This window comes from Python bivittatus, unplaced genomic scaffold (genome assembly GCF_059951505.1).
Source record: "Python bivittatus isolate LINGU-HERP-01145 unplaced genomic scaffold, Pbiv_v1 ctg000590_np1212, whole genome shotgun sequence".
Classification (NCBI taxonomy): domain Eukaryota; kingdom Metazoa; phylum Chordata; class Lepidosauria; order Squamata; family Pythonidae; genus Python; species Python bivittatus.
The window spans coordinates 605,770-625,778 of NW_028277086.1; the positions used below are offsets into that span (position 1 = coordinate 605,770).

The 20,009-nt window shown below is 55.9% G+C and overlaps 2 protein-coding genes across 3 annotated transcripts; one reads left to right on the plus strand and one right to left on the minus strand.

Moving 5' to 3' along the window:
• Positions 1 to 429: 429 nt before the first annotated feature.
• On the plus strand, positions 430 to 3,667 carry CYC1 (cytochrome c1). Its single transcript, XM_088148773.1, has 7 exons — positions 430 to 587; positions 1,557 to 1,750; positions 2,223 to 2,349; positions 2,598 to 2,755; positions 2,847 to 3,007; positions 3,093 to 3,193; positions 3,354 to 3,667. Exons 1-7 carry the CDS (start codon positions 492 to 494, stop codon positions 3,456 to 3,458), a joined length of 942 nt encoding a protein of 313 aa, XP_088004899.1. The 5' UTR covers positions 430 to 491; the 3' UTR covers positions 3,459 to 3,667.
• Positions 3,668 to 3,793: 126 nt separating this feature from the next.
• On the minus strand, positions 3,794 to 19,989 carry SHARPIN (SHANK associated RH domain interactor). Of its 2 annotated transcripts, none has more exons than XM_088148769.1 (14): positions 19,607 to 19,989; positions 19,289 to 19,463; positions 18,566 to 18,655; positions 16,103 to 16,241; positions 15,924 to 16,014; positions 15,486 to 15,756; positions 15,239 to 15,375; positions 14,910 to 15,083; positions 6,931 to 7,091; positions 6,735 to 6,846; positions 6,352 to 6,531; positions 5,756 to 5,854; positions 5,411 to 5,554; positions 3,794 to 4,392 (listed from the first exon to the last, which is right to left on the minus strand). In XM_088148769.1, the coding sequence occupies exons 1-14, from the start codon at positions 19,844 to 19,846 to the stop codon at positions 4,312 to 4,314; spliced, it is 2,094 nt and encodes a 697-aa protein (XP_088004895.1). In that variant the 5' UTR covers positions 19,847 to 19,989; the 3' UTR covers positions 3,794 to 4,311. The 2 variants fall into 2 exon arrangements, with proteins under 2 accessions (XP_088004895.1, XP_088004894.1); XM_088148768.1 differs by having other exon boundaries at positions 16,103 to 16,244.
• Positions 19,990 to 20,009: the final 20 nt, after the last annotated feature.

A 20,009-nucleotide genomic window follows, 5' to 3' on the forward strand; every position in this document is an offset into this window, starting at 1 on the left:
TGGAGCAATAAAGAGACGCTTTGGAAGGTGCGGTGCAGAGAGTGGAACTGTGTGCGGTCTCCGCGCCCCACCCCCACCCCCGCCCCCGTGTCCGGCACCCGCAAGCGGCTGGTGCACCGGGAGCCCGGGCGGGCGTCTGGAGGCGGGCACGAAAGCAGGCGGGCGCCGAGGGGCTCGCGAAGGCGGGGGGGGGCGCGCCTCCAGCCCTCGGGGCGGCCCGGGCGCGCAACGACTTGCGCGGTGCAGCTGCGCTTGCCCGGGAACGCCGCGCGCCGGCGGGGGCCGCCCTCGACGATTCGTAGGTCCGCCCGCTCGGTCCGGAGGGCGTCGTGCGTCACATGGGCCGCGGCCCGGAGCGCGCCGCTCTGCCGCTAGAGGGCGCCGCTGGGAGGGCCGGAAGCGGCGGGGTGCTACGCCTCCACTTCCGCGGCGCGGCGCCTTGTGGGAGAGCGGGGAGCCGTCTCGCTTCGCCTCGTCTCGTCTCCCCCAAGATGGCTGCGGTGACGGCGGCGGCGGCGGCGCGGAGCCTGGCGCGTTCCCGCGGGCGCTTCCTGGTCCCGGCCCTGCCCGGGGGCCCCCATCCGCGGGTAGGGCGAGGCGGCCCGGGCGGCACGCGCGCTGCTTCCCCCTCTCGGGCCCGGGTCGCGCCCCACCGGCCGCCCCAAGGTCACCTCGGTTTGCCGCAGGCCCCGCTGCGCCGCGCGCCCCCTCCCCGCCGGCTGCCCCTCGCGAGGCCCGCCGCTGCCGCCGCCGCCGCCGCCGCCGCCGCCGCCGCGGGGCTCGGCTCGTAGCGCAGCCCGGCTGCGGTGCAGCGCGGCGCCCCGAAGGACGCGAGGCCGCCTCGGGGCCGGAAGGGGCCTCTGCCGGGAGGGAGGGGCGGCGCGGGGCCGGCCGAAGGAAGCCCCCTCGCCCGGCTCCGCATCGGCTGCGCGCCCGGGCGCCGGTTGCGGGAGGCGGTGGCGGCGCTGCGGGAGCCGAGGGGCTGGGCGGGCGCGGCTCAGCCCGCCGCAGGGGAGGGGCGCGCGCAGCCGGCCGGTTTGGCGGCCTCGGCTCGTTCAGGGCTTGGGGGAGCGGGCGGGGGGCTGGAGACCGGGTCGAGACCCCCCCCGCTGCCCGCTTCTGCAGCCCGGGGGCTGTTGCGTGGTAGCCTTGCTGCCCCCCCGGCCCTTCCACCGGGACCGTTCCGCGGCCAAGAACGTGGGGCGAACCCAACCCCCGAGTAGGCTGGAAGCGGCGTTTTGAGCCTCTGCGAAGCTCGGGGCTCAGCGCGTCTGATTCGCCCGTGCGGAGAAGCGACTCCCCCCGTTCCAGCGTTGGTCGCCAATCTCCACTTATACGGGCGCATCTCAGCGGGTGCGTTCGTACCGAACGGTAGAGCGGAGTTCTTTGGGAGACAAGAATCCGGCAAAGCAGCGGAATCAGTCAAGGACAGGGGCAGGCGCTTGCTGTTTCAGTTGTATGTGGCCGTCGGCCTTAGAGGACCTCTTGCCTGTTCTGAAGAACCGCGACGCCCGTCAGTGCTTGCAGGGGATTCACGAGGTTGCCTTTCCTTCCAGGCCAATGTGGCGTCTCTGGCGGGTCTCTCCCGGGGCAAGAGAGTAGCTCTCACTGCTCTGGGTGTTCTGACGGTCGGTGGGGCAGGCCTGGCCTGGGCCCTTCACAAGGCTGTGAATGCCTCTGAATTGGAGCTTCATCCACCCAGTTACCCTTGGAGCCACGGTGGCTTCCTGACCGCTTTGGATCACAGCAGGTATGTGGTGTCAGCCAGACACCCAGCCGAGTGCGCTGGAGGTCCTGGTTGGGATTTTGAAAGCAGCCGCCAGACCTTGTCTCTCTTCACGCCGTGTCCCGCCCCAGTAATGGTGACCTGATGGCGCTTAGGAAACACTTCAGCTGCTTCCGTTTCCTTGCTCTTCCCTTTGCTGTTCCTGCACTAGTGTCCTGTCATTTCAGTCCAAATGGTCATTTCTGTGCTCCCTGGGCACTCTGCTTTGCCCAGTTGCCTACCTCTTTGGCACTGGGCATGATACCAGGCCCGTTCAGAGGAGTCCTGGTCTTGGGCCTTATCAGTGCCCCTGTGGCAGCGCCATTCCCAACCGGAGGAAGCCTGATGTTCTCGTACTTGCTTGTCTGCTTCCTGTTTTTAATGGTTCAATGGCTGGCTTGTTTTTAAGTGCTGTCTTGTGAGGCTTACAGCCTGAAAGAAACATTCATGTCCCCAGTGTCCGGCGTGGCTATCAGGTGTACAAGCAGGTGTGCTCAGCTTGCCACACCATGGAGTACATGTGCTTTCGCAATCTTGTGGGAGCTACCCACACCGAAGCTGAAGCCAAGGCCCTGGCTGAGGAGGTAAGCAAAGCATGCAGCGGGCATTGAACTTGACCACAGGAGAAGACCCAGGTCTAGCTGTCACTGGCACTGCCCAGGACTGCCTCGTGTGGTTCATGCCTTCCAAGGGGCCAGCAGAGCTGCTGGGCTGGTGGCCGTGTCGTGCTCCTGGGGAGCTGAGGTGGTGACGGGTGGAGGTGGACAAATAACTGCTCCTCCTCTTGGGAAGATGGAGGGCTCACACGCGAGGCTGGCCTCTCGCACGTTAGGTGGAGGTGCAGGACGGACCCAATGAAAACGGCGAGATGTTTATGCGGCCTGGCAAGCTTTTTGATCGCTTCCCCAGCCCTTACCCCAACTCTGAAGCAGCGCGGGCAGCAAACAATGGGGCATTGCCTCCTGACCTCACCCTCATTCTCAAAGCCAGGTAATCCTGTCTGAGGGGCTGGGTACAGCCTTGGCGGTTGTGCATTGCCAGAGGCCTGGAAAAGCCGGGCCTCACTGCCCCTCTGTTTCAGGCATGGAGGCGAGGACTACGTCTTCTCCCTTCTCACTGGCTACTGTGATCCCCCCGCTGGTGTGCCTGTGCGAGAGGGGCTTTATTACAACCCCTACTTTTCTGGACAAGCAATAGCCATGGCCCCTCCAATCTACAATGATATTGTGGAGTACGATGATGGTAAGTGGGCTGGGCCTGGCAGGGTCCCTCTTCCTTTCCTGGGGCTCTTCTGGATTGATGACCACCTGGGTCTGCTCCCTTATAGGCACACCTGCCACCATGTCGCAGATTGCCAAAGACGTCTGCACTTTCTTACGATGGGCAGGAGAACCAGAATTTGACGACCGCAAGCGGATAGGCCTCAAGGTGTGCATTCCTCTGCTGGAGAAGCATGGGGCAGGAACCTGGGGGTTCTCTGATGTGCTTGTTTCCCTGGGCATCTGCTAGGCGGGCTCTGGGTGCTTTCCTGGCCTGCAGGGTGGTGCCGTGGGGGGATTCGATGACAGCCTCTCCTCCCTTTATTCAGGCAGTGCTGATTGGAGCCATGATATTACCCTTCGTGTACTACTTGACAAAGCACAGGTTTTCGGTTGCACTGAGCAGGAAAATGTTCTACCAGCGTCGTGACTGACCTCTGGATGAGACAGACCTCTCTCAGATGCCAGAGCATCGATAGTACTTCCTCCTCCGTGCAGATGGGCAGGGGATGGGTGCTGCTGAGTGCGCTGGTTGCTATTTAATGTCTCTCACCATTCATCCAGTCACTTTCAGAGCCTTGGGAAGAGGACCCTGGGATAAGGGGTGGCAGGCACCCAATAAATGTGCTTCTTCAACCAGAAATTAGTTGCTTTGTTGAAATGCAGAGTTCTCTCTGCCTGTGGATTGTCTTGGCTAAGCTGTGGCCACTCCTGCTCCCCCCCCCCCGCAATTCTTTTTTTTCCCTGAAAAGAATCACCAGGTCACAGCTGGTATGTTTTTTTTTTATTGGGAAGGTCATCTCCTCTTGTGCAGCAACCTATATCAGAGTCTCTCCCCTTCCTTCTGGTTTTGCTCTCTCAAAGTTCAATAGTTGTGCCTTGGTTGCCAGAAGTGTCAGTTAAAGCCTTTGAAGGGGGGGGGGGGCTTTGGAATCAAGTAATTCATGCGGGAGGGAGGGAGAGACTAACCTATTTTCTGACTCTTCCTCTGCAAGTGATGTCAGAAAGCACACCATCCCTTGGTTGCTCGCTTTCAAGGTAGATGCAGAGCAACAGGCCTTGGGCAGGCACTACAGCATCTACCAGAGCTGCAAAGGGTGGCATGTTTTCAGCCCTCATGTGGTCAGAAGTCCAGGACGGGGAGGAAAAGCCAAGGAGGGAGATATGTTGTGCCTCACCGCCAAAGGAGGCAGGCTTGAGCCCAGGAGCCAGGTGGAGTTCTGTCTGGGGTTGTGCTGTTGAGGTGGGGGCTGAAGTCTTGTCTGCGCACTTCCCTTTGGCAAAAGCTCAGTGACAGTTCTGGCACATCGGGTGGCATCTCTCTCCATCCACATTGCACCGGCAGCCCCCGTTGGTGTCACCAGGGCCCTGTAAGAGAGGGGTGGGTGGGGTCTGGCGCTTTGGGCCTGGTGGGTGACCCTCCTTTCCAGCCCCCTCCTGCCCCTCTGTGATACCACAGCTTAAACCCACCTGCTTCCCTCCTACCCCCTTCGCATTCTGCCACTGTGCCCTTGGAGATGCTGAGGCTCAACGCTTTTCCAGAAGCCTGCTGTCCTCCTGAGCCCAGGGCTACAGAGGCTATTGGCATCACCGGCACCTGCCTGCTTCAGGGCAGATAATCGGATGGGGGAGCAGCTGAGAGCCGCTTCTCGAGGGGTGACTGACAGATAAACCAGGCTGCGTGAGGGCCCCCTGCCAGCCTTTGGGGAGCCAGGCAGCAACCTCATGGAGGTCTTTATAAAGCCAGAGCCAGAGGAAGCACTCAAGCGCCTGCTCTGTTTCCAGTATTTCATTCCTGACCCCCCCCACCCCGGGCCATCCAAGGACTGAATGTGGCAGCCCTTCCCAGAGAAACTTCTGCAGGTGCGCCAGAGCCAGTGTAGCATCGACTGTCCCCGACCCTTTGGGTGTGAGCGGAGGGGGAGCCCTGCTGGCTGAGGCCCTTGCTGACCCCTTCAACAGCTTCCAAGGAGGCTGCCTCCTGGACTGATCCTGTCCTCCGAGCTCATTGGCTCAAAGGATCAGACGTGCTGGTCAGAAGGAAGAAAGGTTTCTTTTCAAATTAGTTCATGACTGTCCTCGCACACAACCCGGCTTCTAAAAAATTGAAATGACCAATCGTTACAAAAGCTCCACTCAGCCAGAACAAGGCAGAAGGTCTGTGGGCTTCCTGGAGGACAGTTCTGCCACCTGTTAGGTGGCTTGGGACACACGAGAGGAGAGCCCTTGGCGCAGGGAGCAGCCGGGTGTGGGATGGAAGCAGGCCAGGCTCCATGGGCACATACTTCCTTAGACTCTCCCAGCAGGCAGACTTTGGAAAGTTAGGCTAGCCCTTCTTGCTTCCTCCTCCCCATCCATTTCCTCCCTTCCCGTTCAGGACATGTACCCCCGGCCCCCAGCGTGGCCCTTTGGTCACCCAGCAGATCTCTGTCTGGCAAACAGGGCATCGGATCCAGTCACAGCCACCCTTCTTCTGCACCACGATGTGGCATGCAGGGCAATGCATAGCCTCTCCCAGCTGCACCAGCATCTGACAGGGACAGAGGATACGGTCAGCTGCCCGGAAGACGCAGGCCCCGTGACGCCAGGGGAGGCTTGGATGCGCAGAGGGGACTCTGTCTCTCCTTAACCAGCTTGCCCCCTCAGCATCCCTTCTCATGGCTGCCTGGCTAAAGTGTTGGCCCACCATCCCTTGAGGAGGAGGCAGCCTGGTTGAGGGAGAGGTCCTCACCTTCAGCATGTTGCTAGTCTTGCGGGCAGCAGCATCATTGTGGGCCTGGGACTGCAACTTGTCCTGGTACTGCTTGCAGTTCATGCCCTCGTGGATGGCCTGTGGGCAGGAGGCAGCTTCAGGCTCAGCCCTTCCACCCCCCAAGGGCCCTCCTGTGCAGGGGTGAGGACCCCGCCTTTCCTGCCCCACCTGGAACAGCAAGCCAGCGGCCGCAGCCTTGCTTTCCGCTGCAGCCAGCCAGCAAGGTCAGGTGGGCTCCTGTCAAGGTACTGCTCTAGTGGGAAGACAGGCCAGAACTTTTCTTGATGCCCTGTTATGCTGACTTGGGGCTGTGGTCCTAGGACCCACCCTTCCCTGGCAGAGGAGGAATGCGGAGGAAAACAAAAGGGCAATTTGCTTCTGGCTGCCATTCTCACTGGGAGAAGCCAGCAAGCAGGCCGGCAGGGGCTGCTGAAAGAACTGAAAGGCAACATGGGTGGAAATGGGGGCATTTAGGGGTGTGCCTCTCCTGCCGGTGTCTTCCCCCGCTTTCATCTCCCTCCCTCCCTCCCAAGCCAAGTGGGCCAGCTAGGACAGGGCGGTCCACAGGTGCCTACCTTGCAGATGAGGCAGTTCAGAGCCCAGCAGATGGGGCACCGGAATTCGTTGACGTCGTCCTCGTAGATGCACCAACCAGGGCAGTCGGCTGTCCGGCAGTGGTAGCTGTTCTGGGTGCGGCTCTCCGCCACAGCCAGCCGTCGCTCCAGGAAGCGCTCATATTCGTCCCAGGCCACCAGCTGCAGGGAGGGAGGAGCTGCTTCAGAGCCCCTGCCAAGAGGGGTGGGCATGGGGTGGGCGTGGGCTGCCACCTAAACTATTTCCATGGTGCCGAACAGAATCTGTATGTCCCCCTGAGCCAGCCCAGGTGGGTCTGCTCGACATCCCTTCTGAGACTTGGCTCCCCTGGCAGCCTTTTAGCCCCTGAACCTGCTGGACTCACCGCACGGATCTCCCTATCCTGGAGGTGGCTGTTGCAAGCGTAGGCATCATCCCGGAAGGGACATGCCACCTGGGGCTCCTGGCTGCAGTTGATCAGCTGGCGCAGGCAGGCTCTGCGGAAGGAGGAGCACGGTTCAGACCGTGGCGCGAGGTGAGGCGAGGCAAGCCCCAGCCCTGTCCTCTCCCAGGTGACTTACCTGCAGAAGCTGTGGAGGCATTCCCGGAGCAGCACACCGTTACCTGGCTCCACCATCAGGTAGCAGATCCGGCACTCCATCTCCTGCTGATTGGGCACCAGGGCCTCTTCCTCCAGCTGGCACAGTTGCTGGAAATTTTGCAACCGTTCCTGCTCCAGTGCCTGTGGGAGGAAGGGGAGGAAACTGGGTTCGGCGGCTGGAAGAAAAGGGGGCCTACCCCCAGGGGGCTTGAGGGTCCTTTGGAATCCAGTCAGAGGCCTGCCTTAACTGTCCTGAAAGGCAAGCACATCGCAATTAGAATTCAGTGGTTGCCAAAGGAATGTTGGAGGAAGGTGCAACCTCCGATATGGCTTGGAGCGGAGTACTGGGAAATGTTACTTGCGCGGCAACTTGAAGTTTCTGCTGGGCATTGCTTTCTGCTTCCCACAGCCCTCTCACCAGGCAGGCCAGCGTTGCTCTTGCTAGAGCGCAGAACGACGGCAGCCCAACTGAAAAGTTAGGATGCCTTTGTGGCCCTGGCACCTAAGGCTGGGGGGACAATGCTGAAGCCACCCTCGAGAGTGCTTCAGGCCTGGGTCAGGGAGCCGCCTTCCTCCCCCCAGGCATTTTCCTGCAGTAAGCACCTAACTGGTGACCGGGTCGTACCTTTCTCTGCCTGTCTGGCAAAGTACCCATCAGATGCTACGAGGCAGAAGATATACAACATAAACCACTTTGGTATTCAGGGCATTCACAGCCCTTCCCTGCAAGAGTCTCTGCCCCTGAGTAGGAACCTTCTTCGCAAGCAGCAGGGATGCAAGCAGTTGCAGGCTTTTCTGCAGCAGCCTCATAAATGAAAGCTTCCATCCCACCCTGGAGAGAACTAGGAAGTCCCTTAGCTTTTCAATGTGCATTTAAAAAATGGCTCATTGTTGTGGCCTTCGTTGCTATTTTAAAAGTTGTTTATTTATCAATTGATTATTTTCTCACATTTCAAACCCACTCACTCCCTGTAAAGCTAGCCCAAGGTAGCTTAAATCCAGACAGCAACGCTGAAATGAAAATGCTCAATAAAATGTATGTATCAGGATAATGTAAAGTGAATCAATAACATCAAAGCAGGCAACAGAATTCATAACTGCTTACTGAACAGCGAGCAGCCTAAAAACAGAAGAGCCTTTGCTGGGGAAAGCTGGAGCACAGAAGTGAGTTAGCCATGAAACCATAACCAACAGAACAGTTAGCACAACACTGATTAAAACGTATACCCTCTCCAATACAAAAACTGAAAACAACATTCCAGAGTCATTACACACCAGAAGAAAAGCAGTTCAGAGGAAAGCTGGAACACACAGGGACTTCCTGGCCAAGGGCAGAGGGACAGTCTGAAGAACCTCACCAACTTGGGGAAGAAGAGGACAATGGTCCTGTCCTGGGGTGGACAGGCTGCAGGTGAGAGGTCCCTTCAAGGATTTAGTCCCAAGCCCCTAAAAGGGAACCACCGGCATAGCCAACGCAGGGTGTTCCAGCTGCCTGCCCCCCCCCCCCGTTACCATTTGGGTGCCCCGCTGCCTCAGACTGAAGCCCCACCCATCTCCAAAGACAGCCCCAGATGGAGCTCAGGGCGTGAGACAGGCAGGGGCCCCCCAGCTGCATCCTGCCCTGCGTTCCACATGCAGCCCCTTGACTGCGAGAGTCCAGGAGGATTCCCAAACTCTGCATTTTCTCTTTGAAGGAAAGGGTCACTCCAGCCCAGGCCAGGGGTGCGTATTCATCCTGGTGACCCCCGCACAGAGCATTTTTTATGATAAATATCGGAGAAGCCTTTTGGCAACCAAAACATCAGCGGGAAAGGTCCTTGGAACAAAATCCGCTCTTTCCTGAAGGGCTGGGAAAGGCTCCCTGCAGCAGACGGGATGCAGGGCACCAGCAGGTAGGCCACACCTTCAACAGAAAGCTGCCTTTCCCATTGAAATAAATTGTGGAGTAACAGAAGAGATGTATTGTCGAAGGCTTTCACGGCTGGCATACGATGGCTGGTGTGGGTCTTCCGGGCTGTGTGGCCGTGGTCTTGAAGTTTTGTTTCCTAACGTTTCACCAGCACCTGTGACTGGCATCTTCAGAGTGCAGGAGCACAGACAGGAGCAGTTCTCTCTGTGCCCAGGGGGATGTGACTCTTTTTGTGGGTATTTATAGAGATCTGAGGGGGGGAGAAGGAAGGGGGGGAGATTGGGGGTGTGTGGGTGGGGTTGGGTTACTGAGTGGCTGCCAGCATCTGTGTGTATCTTCCTGGGGATTAGGCAGGGTTTTTTCTTCTACTGAATTGTTAACGAGGGGCTGCTGGGGGTGATTAGCAAGTTCATTGTGTGAACTGTTCACACGTCCTGGTGGTTGAGCTGAGTTCGTTGACCTTTTGCAGGCTGTATTTTTCAGGACTGGTAGCCAGGTTTTGTTGATTTTTAGACTCTCCTCTTTTTTATTGAAGCTATGCAGGTGTTTGTGAATCTCAATGGCTTCCCGGTATAGCCTGGTATAGTGGCTGTTGGTGTTGTCCAGTATCTCTGTGTTTTCAAATAGGATTTTGTGTCCAGTGTGCTTGAGAGCATGTTCAGCTACTGCAGATTTTTCTGGTTGCTGTAGTCTGCAGTGTCTTTCATGTTCTTTTATCCTGGTATGGATGCTGCGTTTTGTGGTCCCGATGTATACTTGCCCGCAACTGCATGGTATATACCACATACATTTGAGGCTTAAGGATTTAAATGTCTTTAAGGTAGAGTTCCAAGCAGAATTCTGCCAGTAGAGCCAGACAAGTGTGGCCATCTTAGTGACCCACTGGGTTTTCAAGGTGTCTTCTGTGGGAAACAGCTTCAAAAAAGTTGTGCCCAGAAGCACTCTCCATGTATGCGGTATATACCATGCAGTTGCGGGCAAGTATACATCGGGACCACAAAACGCAGCATCCATACCAGGATAAAAGAACATGAAAGACACTGCAGACTACAGCAACCAGAAAAATCTGCAGTAGCTGAACATGCTCTCAAGCACACTGGACACAAAATCCTATTTGAAAACACAGAGATACTGGACAACACCAACAGCCACTATACCAGGCTATACCGGGAAGCCATTGAGATTCACAAACACCAGCATAGCTTCAATAAAAAAGAGGAGAGTCTAAAAATCAACAAAACCTGGCTACCAGTCCTGAAAAATACAGCCTGCAAAAGGTCAACGAACTCAGCTCAACCACCAGGACGTGTGAACAGTTCACACAATGAACTTGCTAATCACCCCCAGCAGCCCCTCGTTAACAATTCGAGAAGAAAAAACCCTGCCTAATCCCCAGGAAGATACACACAGATGCTGACACCAAAACAAGCAGCCACTCAGTAACCCAACCCCACCCACACACCCCCAATCCCCCTTCCCCCCCCCTCAGATCTCTATAAATACCCACAGAAGGGTCACATCCCCCTGGGCACAGAGAGAACTGCTCCTGTCTGTGCTCCTGCACTCTGAAGATGCCAGTCACAGGTGCTGGTGAAACGTTAGGAAACAAAACTTCAAGACCACGGCCACACAGCCCGGAAGACCCACACCAGCCATCCTAACAGAAGAGAGTTTATGTGAGAAGATGCTAAGCTCCATTTCCAGCAGAGAAAGAAGAAGCCAAGGTTCAGAATGTGCTCAAAGGGATTTAACATCCAGTAGCGACTGTTGTTTAACGCTTCGGGCTGCACAGTAATTAGGGAATTTGCCAGGTCAAACAAGCTAATCCCGGTGCGGGCATTACTGATCCAAGTGCAGGTGATCTAATTCTGTGGCCGTGCTCACACAACATATATAAGGTACGGTTTGCCCAGTACCCAAATCCATCAGCCAGGGTTGCTGGTGAAGGTGGGGTTCACACAACCCATTAACAAGCCAATCGAGGAGACTCCGGAGATTAACAAGCAAACTGTATCTTGACTTGGTATGAAGTCAACCAGGATAAACTTCTTCCAGAGCAAGCAGCTGCTTGCATTTGACTCTCCCTGTGGTTGAGCCATCTGTTCGGATTGTGGGCTTTATATACTGCTGCTATAGGCTTTCAATTTTTAAAAAATGTATGTATTTTCTGTGGAATACCTATATGTAAAAAAGGCAATAGGATCACTTATATTTCAAGAGCCACAGGAAACACTGGCACCCTTGCAGAAAGCAGCTGGGCTTCCTAAGCAGCTGTTGTACCCTCCTCCTGGGTCTCTGACAGGCCAGTGGCATTCAGAAAGGCCCAACCTGCCCAGCTAGAGGGGATCAATGCTCCCCGCTCCTTGCATTTTGCTGCCCGAGGCCAGGGTTGGCCTATTCAGAAATGGCACCCAGGCAGCATTGATGCTCCTGAACACCTTTGTAAAAACAGACAGGCCACCCCTATTTCTCTTGGTTTCAATGACTCAAAAGAAGCCAGGGCTCTGCAAGGCCTTTAAAACCTAGCCTGTTAATCCAGGCAACTGCAGCACTGGACTGGCACATTAGCTTAGTGTGTACGCACAGTAGGCAGAGAAGTGGGGTTTTGTTTTGTGGGGTGGAAAATGTCATCACTCTGTCCAAACAAAACCACAGATCCATTTTTTGGAAGTTGTCTGGGAGGAAGGAGACTCTCCATGCCCTTTTCCTCAGATGTCAAATCATCATCATCATCATCATCATCTGCCGCCAAACTCCCAGCAACTCTGGGTGGCTTTACTTATGCAGTAGGATGGGCAAGGACTCCTTCCCTCCTTTGATCCAAGAGCTGCAGTCAGGTGCCCAGGGTCTCTGAGGTCCTCCGTGGGGGGTATCCGTCCATCCTTCCTCTCACCACATTTGGCCTCTTTCCAGCACCTTTCTGCCCAAACAGGTGCAGAAGGAGCTCCCTCTAGGTTGCCACCACAGGAGCTTAGCCCCCAAAGCAAGCCACACAATTCCCTTGGGAGATGCCAGCTGGGTTGCAGGGAAGGAAATGGTGGCCTTTCAAGCTGCGAGTTATGAGTGAGGGGACTTCTCCAAAGTTGACATGGAATCAGATGTGGCCCTTCTCACTGGGGGACCTCTTCCCCAGACATTCTCCAGAGTGAACTTCACAAGAGAGGCTTCCCACTGCTTGCAGCAACAGGGGGATGTCCCCCTCCCTGGCTCAGTCAAGAAGGCAACGCAGATCCACTGGAGTGGGCCACCTGGCCCAAAGGCGTCATTTAATGGAACAAGTTCTCCAATTCATTTCGAAACTTCAAATATACAAATGCAAGATGCAGACATTAACCCATCTCAGAACGGTACCTGAAGCCGTGTTTAGTGAAGGGAGCAGAAGCCGCTTGTTCCCTAGAACTTTGCCCTCTGCTGATGCTCACCAGCAGGCAGGACGGGCCCAGCCACGCTAAGGAAAGGTTCCCGGTCCTGGTGCTTCCCAGGCTGGGACACGCTCAGTAACGCCTGGCCCCAACAGGCCAGAGGCCCCCATCTGATCAATCTCCTGCCAAGAAACCGGGGGAAGGGCAACGGTCTAACTTCACGAAGTGCCATCACTGCAGAGGTGCAGGAAGAATTCAACAGGGCACCTCTGTTTCCAGCGTCCCTGAAGAGTTGCCCATTTCGAGCCAGAGGCCACCTAATACTCAGGCTACTCCCTGGGCCAGGGCTACTTCTGCCGGTGGCCTCCAGTGCTGAGACTGGCCTGGCCGAGGCTCCCCTGCCCAGTGGCTCCACAAGGCAACCAGGGAGGATGGCAGAGAGAACATTCATCCCAGGCCAAGGTTCCCGCCAGCAGCCAAAGCAGCCCGTCCCAGGACAGCCCTGGCCGCTCTGGCCTCCTCCGCCCTCTGGGCCGTGCGGAGAAGGAAGAGGAGGATCGACACCCACAGAGGGACCCTGACCAAAAGGCAGGCGAAGAGCTGAAGGCAGCGAGCCTGCCCCGCATCACGACTCGGCAAGGCTTCCCCTCCCTTGGCTGCCTTAGGGGAGGCCTGCAGCCACAGCCGATCCTTCTCTGCCCAAAGGACGACAGGCTCAGCAGCCCGAAGCAGATCTGCCGCCTCCTCCGGGACTGAACCGCGTTGGGCAGCCGACCCAGGAAAGATGCTGCCTGCAGAGGCAGGTCCCAGAAAGGGATTCCAAGCTGGGATCCCCTCTAGGCCCTCCACGCCTTTACGGTCAGTTCCTCTGCCAGGAAGGTGGTCCTTCTGATCTCTGCCCCAGAGAATCCTTTGGGAGGGGACAGAACAGAGAAGAGGCCAGGCCCAGTCCTCCCGCCTCCTTTGGCTGCAACTCGTCCCCCCGGTCGGTTCCCGATCCTAGCAGGGGACAGCAACCCTGGCCTGAATCATTGGGGAATGAAAGGAGGCTCAAGGCCCAAGGCCCAGCCCCCTCCTCAGTGCCTCTGCACGTTTCTCTTTCTCTCTCAAAGGAGGCTCTGCTGCCTGCCTCCGTCAGGGCAAGGCCACGTTGCGCCAGAGGAGCTGGGCAGGGCTTTGAGTGCAGCTACGAGAACTCCGAGGAGAGGTGGATGAAGTCGTCCAGGGGCCCAAGGCTGTGGGCATAGGGCACAGCTGGACTGTCTTCTCTCCTTCCCTTTTCCTGCCACAAGAGAAAAAAGAAAGAAGAGAAGGGAGTCATCAGGGGCCTGTGAACAGCTGCCTCCACCCTCGCTTTTCACCCCCCTCCCCACCACAAGCCTGGTCGGGAGCCACAATCATGTAGAAATGTCTTTCCTGAGCCCAAGGTAAATTCTTCCAGGGTACAGGATACCAAGCATATATAAAAAAAATAAAATACAGACTTTTATACAAAATGTTAAAAAGACTGAAAATGTCACTTTTATAAAAGCAATAGGAGATATAAAAAGACAGACTATACGTGGTATTTCTAATTTTAAACAGAAAGCTTTTGTAATACATAACACTCACCTGTGCATGCCCTTATGAGTCACGCAGAAAGTTCTGAGTTCTGTACAGTCCCACTGAAGGAGACCAAACCGGTTGTCTCACAAAGATTTAAGGTGGGCTTGACGGATTCCTCTTTTCCCACATCTGGGGCCCTCATGACCCCTGCCTTCTGTTCCACGGCCACCTGGGATACCACGCGTCTTCCTGAACCTGTCAAATTGGGCAACTATGCCCATGCCTGGCTGACATTCCAGCCTGACTTTTGGCGTGTGTTCTGTGTGGGACTACCCTTGAAAAGGGCCTAGAAGCTGGCTCTAGATCCCAAGAAGCCTGCAGGAAAGGTCTGCACTGGTTGCCAGTTGTCCCCAGACACAATTTAAAGGGTTGAGGCTGGTTTTGACAAGCCTTGCATGGCAGAGATCCTGCCTCTTCCATTAAGAATCTCTCAGACATTTAGATCTGCAGGCAGGGGAGGCCCTTCTGAAGAGGGCTTCACAGCCAGAGACCCCTTTTTTCCTGCCCCACATTCCTCCCTCTGGAGCTCTTTCAGCATTGGGAAAATGTGTAAAGGCACTTCTTTTCTACCAGGCTTTTAACTGTTAGAGGATTGGAGTCTTTAAGTAAATTTACATCTGTATTTTAAACTTTTAAAATTCTGCATTTGTTTTTCAATGTTGTTAGGTGCCTTAGGTAACTCAAAATCCAGTTTCTTTCTTGTGCCACAGCTAGGCACAAGATGCAGGGGGGGCCCTGCCAGAGCCTGCAAAATTCATCCTCTCTCTCAACTGGCCTAGAGGAATCTCCCGCACAGAATCTCTCCCTATAATTTCTTCTATTTCTGCCCTACTGAGTCCTTACTACTTGAGACAAACTGCCAAACAGCAATGCAATAAAATATACCATCAGTTAATAACACGGCCTTGCATTTGCAGATCTGCAGCCTCTTCCAGGCTGAGTGGGAGCTGGTTCGGCAGGACGCGGCTTAATGGGGTGGGGGACACGGCCCCAGACAAAGACGGCCAGTGCTGACAATGAGGCAAAATGCTTCTGGCAAACAGGAGCAGTTTCCGCCCCCTGCCCCCCCGACAAAGGGCCTACCTTCTGGTACTGCAAGATCCCCTCCTTCTCCTGCTGCATCCGCCACAGCTCCAGGTCATCCGGCCTGTAGCTAACAGGAACCACGTAGCCAGCAGGACGGTCAGTGCTGCACATTTCACAGCCAGGGCGGGTGGGCTTGTTGATGAATGTGCAGGTAGGACATGACCAACCAGCCTGGGACAAAGGAGAGAGCGAGCCCTGCCTCAGTGCCTCTGCCTGCATTCAGTGCCAGGCTAATATTGCCCGAGGCTGCACCATGGGGAGGGAACAAGAGAGCTGAGGGCATTGTGATGGGGGCCAGAGGGGAACCAACTCACGCCCTGGCGTACCTGCACAGGAGAAGCGGGGGCAGCAGCTGTGGTGGCGGGGGCTTGAGCACGACACGGAAGAGTTTTACTGAGATGCACAGAGTCCAGGAAGCGAGCAACCTCCCCAACATCCCTCTTCTTGTTGAGATCTTTCCCACCTGCAGGCAGAAAAGCATTGGGGACCAGCGCGGCCACCTTTCAAGGAGGCGGCGAAGGCTATGAGCTGGAACGTGAACCTCGGGAGTGGAACGTGCTTTCCCCAGCTCACCTTTCTTTGGCAAAGGATTGGTGCTGCCCTTGTGCCTGGTGTCAGAGCTGCTAGGGGGCGATGAGGGGGGCGGCTGAAGCACCACCCAGTCCTTGTCCTCCTTGTAACGTTGCTCGGAGAGGTTGGCTCTCTTCGCCGAGAGGAGGTAGAGGAAGGCCGTGTCACCATCCTTTCGGATTCCATAGGACCCAACTGTCCGGTCGTCCACACATAGGCACTGCCCAATAATCCAGCGCTGGACGCTGGGGTGGAATCCATAATCCTGAAACACCTAGTGGGCAAAACAGTGGGGGAAATGGGGGGCTGCGCAGTGCCAGTGCCTGTGGAGTGGTCCCAAGCACTCTTTGCCAGACTGTCAACCAAGCAGTACCCCACAAAGTGGGGCCAACCCCCCTTTCAAGAGGCTGACCCAGAGGGAAGTCCAGGCAAGCCGAGTACCTGCTGCCTGAGGGTGGCGATTGTGGTGTGTGTTTGGACCCGGGTGGTGATGCTGGCAGAACAGGAGGCATCTTCCACTTGCACCTTCATGCTAAGAGGAAGGAGAGCCACTGGTTAAAGAGGTACCACCTTCAAAGTGATGGAGTCAGATCGGAGTCCTCCTCTCTCTTCTGTCTCACCTGATCTGGCTCGCAGGGTAGCAGGACTCCTTCAGCAGGATGCGCAGAGTGCTGTGCTGCTGCGCAAGCAAGGAGGCACACCGCATGGCCTCCTCCTCATCTCCAAATTCAATGGCTGCAGAAAGATGGAGCGCCAAGTCTTCTGAGGGAGCAAGGAGGAGAAGACACCATTACTACTGTTTATTTACTGTATTTCTGTTTGCACCCTACTGCAACTCTTGGTGGCTCACATTACAGAAAGCAAACGTTAAACATTCTCAGTAAGCTTAAAAACTTTGTAACAGGGATATAAGAAGAAAACAAAAGATGGGCCCAAACAGGTTCCAACACTCTCCAGAACAGGTACATCTTCAACCTTTTCCTGAAGGCGCTCGGACCAGTCTGAACTCTCCAGGATGACCGTTCTCGAGGACTGTTGCTGCCTCTTTGCTACAGCTCCCTTTACGTCACCCTGAGGGTTGGGCACTACAAGTAGCTTTTCCCCCCGATGAAGGAACAGGTGGGGCCAATTCAGATGGGAGTCAGGTGCCAAGCCGCAAAGGGCTTTATAGGTTAAAAACACTACTTTAAATTGTATCCAGATGCTAAACAGCAGCCAGTACAGGGCCTGAAGTGCACGCACAATACATTCCCAATGATGGGAACCAGTTAGCACATGGCTGCTGCGTTTTGGACTAACTGCAGCATTTGAGTGGTCTTTAAGGGTAGCTTCAGGTAAAGAACGTTGCAGTAATCTAAGCAGGGGCATGAGTCATACAGCCAGGTCCTCTTTTGCCAGGTAAGATCACAACTGGTGCTCCACCCAACGGTGGGCAAAGGCCCCCCCAGCCATGGTTTCCACCTGCTGTACCGGCAGGAGCTGTGAATACAGAGAGCAAACCTGTTCCTTCAGGACAGTTCCTGATCACCCAGAGATAACACTGGTGTCAGTGCCTTGACGGACAAGCGGTATCTCCATCTTATCAGAGTTCAGCTTCAGCCTACCTCATTCAGACCCCGACAGCCTCCAGGCACCCTACAGCCCAGAGTAGGGATGTAAAGTCAGGTGTTACAGCTTACCAGTGACCCTGCGCTGTGAGATGACCTAACTCAGTAGCTTCATGTTGATGCTAAAAAGTAGGTGGGAGAGGACTGACCTCTGTGGAACCCCTTTAACATAGGGACCACCAGAGCCAAATCTCCTCCCCCATTACAACTGATGGAGACCACGTGCTGAAGGGGGAGTGGAACCTCTGCAAAACAGTAAGAGTGACCAATACTGTCTCAGTCTCATACCTCAGCCCCACCTGAAAAGGGTTCAGTTAAAGAATACAATTTAAATAAAGTTCACTGTTTGTTTTGTTTTCAGGTATTGTGTTTTTAACCTTTACGTGCCTGGAGTCAGAGGTGAGTTGGCACTATAGGAGGAGAGCCCTGTTAGTCTATGGTAGCCAAAAATCAGAAGGAATCTGGTAGCCACTCTGTGCATCTGATGAAGTTTCTATCGATCTCTCACCAGTGCTATTACGCATGTGCTCTCTACTGGAACACCTTGGGCCAGGCTGCAAGCCATATATGTCTAATTAGCAGCACCCTGAACTGCACAATGAAAGGAGGAGGCAACCAATGTAGCCGCCATAGCACTGGATAGCATTGAAAGCGTCAGGGCATTCCTGTGAGAGCCTGGGCATTTTGGACCAAGGGACGCTTCTGGGTTGTCTTCAAGTGCATTCCAATGTAGAGCTGGTTACGCTGATCTAGTCAACAGATGGTAAGGGTGTGAGTGACTGTTACCAGCACAAAGAACAGCCATAATAGTGCATTAGAAAAAGCTGGCCAAAGGCTTCCATGTACTGATCCAGCAAGCGTTGTGACTCCTGGAGAACCCCCAGATCACGCACAGCAATATCTTGAGCAAATGTTGGAACAGTCACAGAATTAGTTTCTGCACTAACAACCAGAATAAGTTAACCCTCTAGGTTAAGCCTTAACTCGTTTCTTCCCACTGAGACTTTACAGACTTCTACTGTATCTTCCATTCTGTCTGGGTATCCTCTGCATATTGATAATACTGAACCCCACACTGTCAAATAACCCTTCACTGGCTTCACATGTTAAACAAAATGGGGCAGACAGTCAACGTGCTCATCCCCCATGCACAGGAACTGGAACTGCCCACTGAAGGAAGAGAGGAACTACTCCAAAACAGTGCCACTGACTCCCAACTCTTGCAGATGATCCAAAAAAGTTAAAGATACTCAGACATGCCAAGACATCGAGCAGGACAAGTACTGCTGAGTAAAGAAACAGGACAAATTTTCTCTCCTTCCAAAATTTGGCATCACTGCATATATAACATATTTTCCGAAAACATTCCAATTTAACTAGCCTAAACAGTCTGCCAGTCTACAACAGATAATTAGTAATTAGTTTGCTTGTTGCCATACCGTTGGTTAGAAGTCACCATGTGAGCCATGCACTAACCTTTCTTTGCAACCTCCAAAGGAAGAGAGGCCACTGCAGCCAAAGGCTGGGAAGAGGGCCGCCCGGTGATCCCATTGGTTCCTTCTGGAGCTGGAGAGAGAGAAAAATTATTGGAGGAAACCTGGTTTTTTGTGAGAGAGCAGACAGCCTCTGGCACAGACAGCCCCAAATCTTGTGAAGAAAAAAAAACTAAAGGGGATAATTCAAATAAAGGGCAGAGCGGATCCTCTCCTCAAAGAAATCAGTCAAATGGAGAGTGCTTCTGGGCACAACTTTTTTGAAGCTGTTTCCCACAGAAGACACCTTGAAAACCCAACGGGTCACTAAGATGGCCACACTTGTCTGGCTCTACTGGCAGAATTCTGCTTGGAACTCTACCTTAAAGACATTTAAATCCTTAAGCCTCAGATGTTAAGGTAGACTTGCTCCACGAAGAGTGTGGAACAGCAGACAGCCAACCCTACTTAAGCGGAGCATCTGCTGGATCTGCATGCAGAACCTCCTGTGATGGTGGCACGTCGATCCTTATTTTCTTCCGTGCCTGAAAGCCATTTACTCTGCAGCACGAACCGCGCCGCAGCCGCAGCCGCAGCCGCAGCCGCAGCCGCTCGGGCTGAGCCGACGCCCGCGGAGCCACCTTGGCGCGGGAGAGGGAAGGGCCAGGCACGGCCCCTGCCGGGCACAGGGCCGCGGCCCGCTGCAACACCTCCCGAGGCCGCTGACCTTTGTGCGCTTCCCGGAGGGAGCCGCCAACCACCGCCCACCACTTCTGGGCCTCGTGCTCGTCCTCGAAGTGGAAGACCAGGGGGTCGTCCGGCCGGGCCAAGACCTTCAGCTCGTGGCACGTGCCGGTCTTCACTTCGTAGGAAATGTCCCTGAGGCTGTACTCCACGAGGCTCTGGGGGAGAGACGCGTCACTGGGGCAGCCTCGCCGCGGCGCCCGGAGCCGCCCCCCGCCGCGCCGCCTCCCTCCCCCCCGGCCAGGCGCGGGAGAGGCCGGGGCCACCTTCGCCCCCCGCTCCTCCTCCTCCTCCGCCTCACCGGCTCGGGTCCCGAGTCTGGGCCGCCCCGCAGGCCGAGGCGGAAGCGGTCGGGGCCGGGGCCGGGGCCCGCGCTCAGCTGGAGCCGGAGCAGGCGCTGCGCGTCCCGGCCGCCCGGCGTGGCAAGAGCGGGCGAGGACGACGGCGGCGGCGGCGGCCGCGGCACCCACGCCCGCGCCGAGGCCAGCACGACTAGCCCGGGCGCAGCGGCCGCGGAGGCCGAGCCCGGCAAGGCCGCCATCGCGCCGCCGGAACCGGAAGCCTCCCGCGCGCCTCCCCGGGAAGCGCCGCCGCCTCTTCCGGCAGCCGCCCCGGGGCACGACGGGAGACGTAGTCGCGCGCCGCTGCGAGGCGGCCGCCCGAGCCCCGGGAAGCGCGAAGCGTCCCGCGAGCGAGCACGGAAG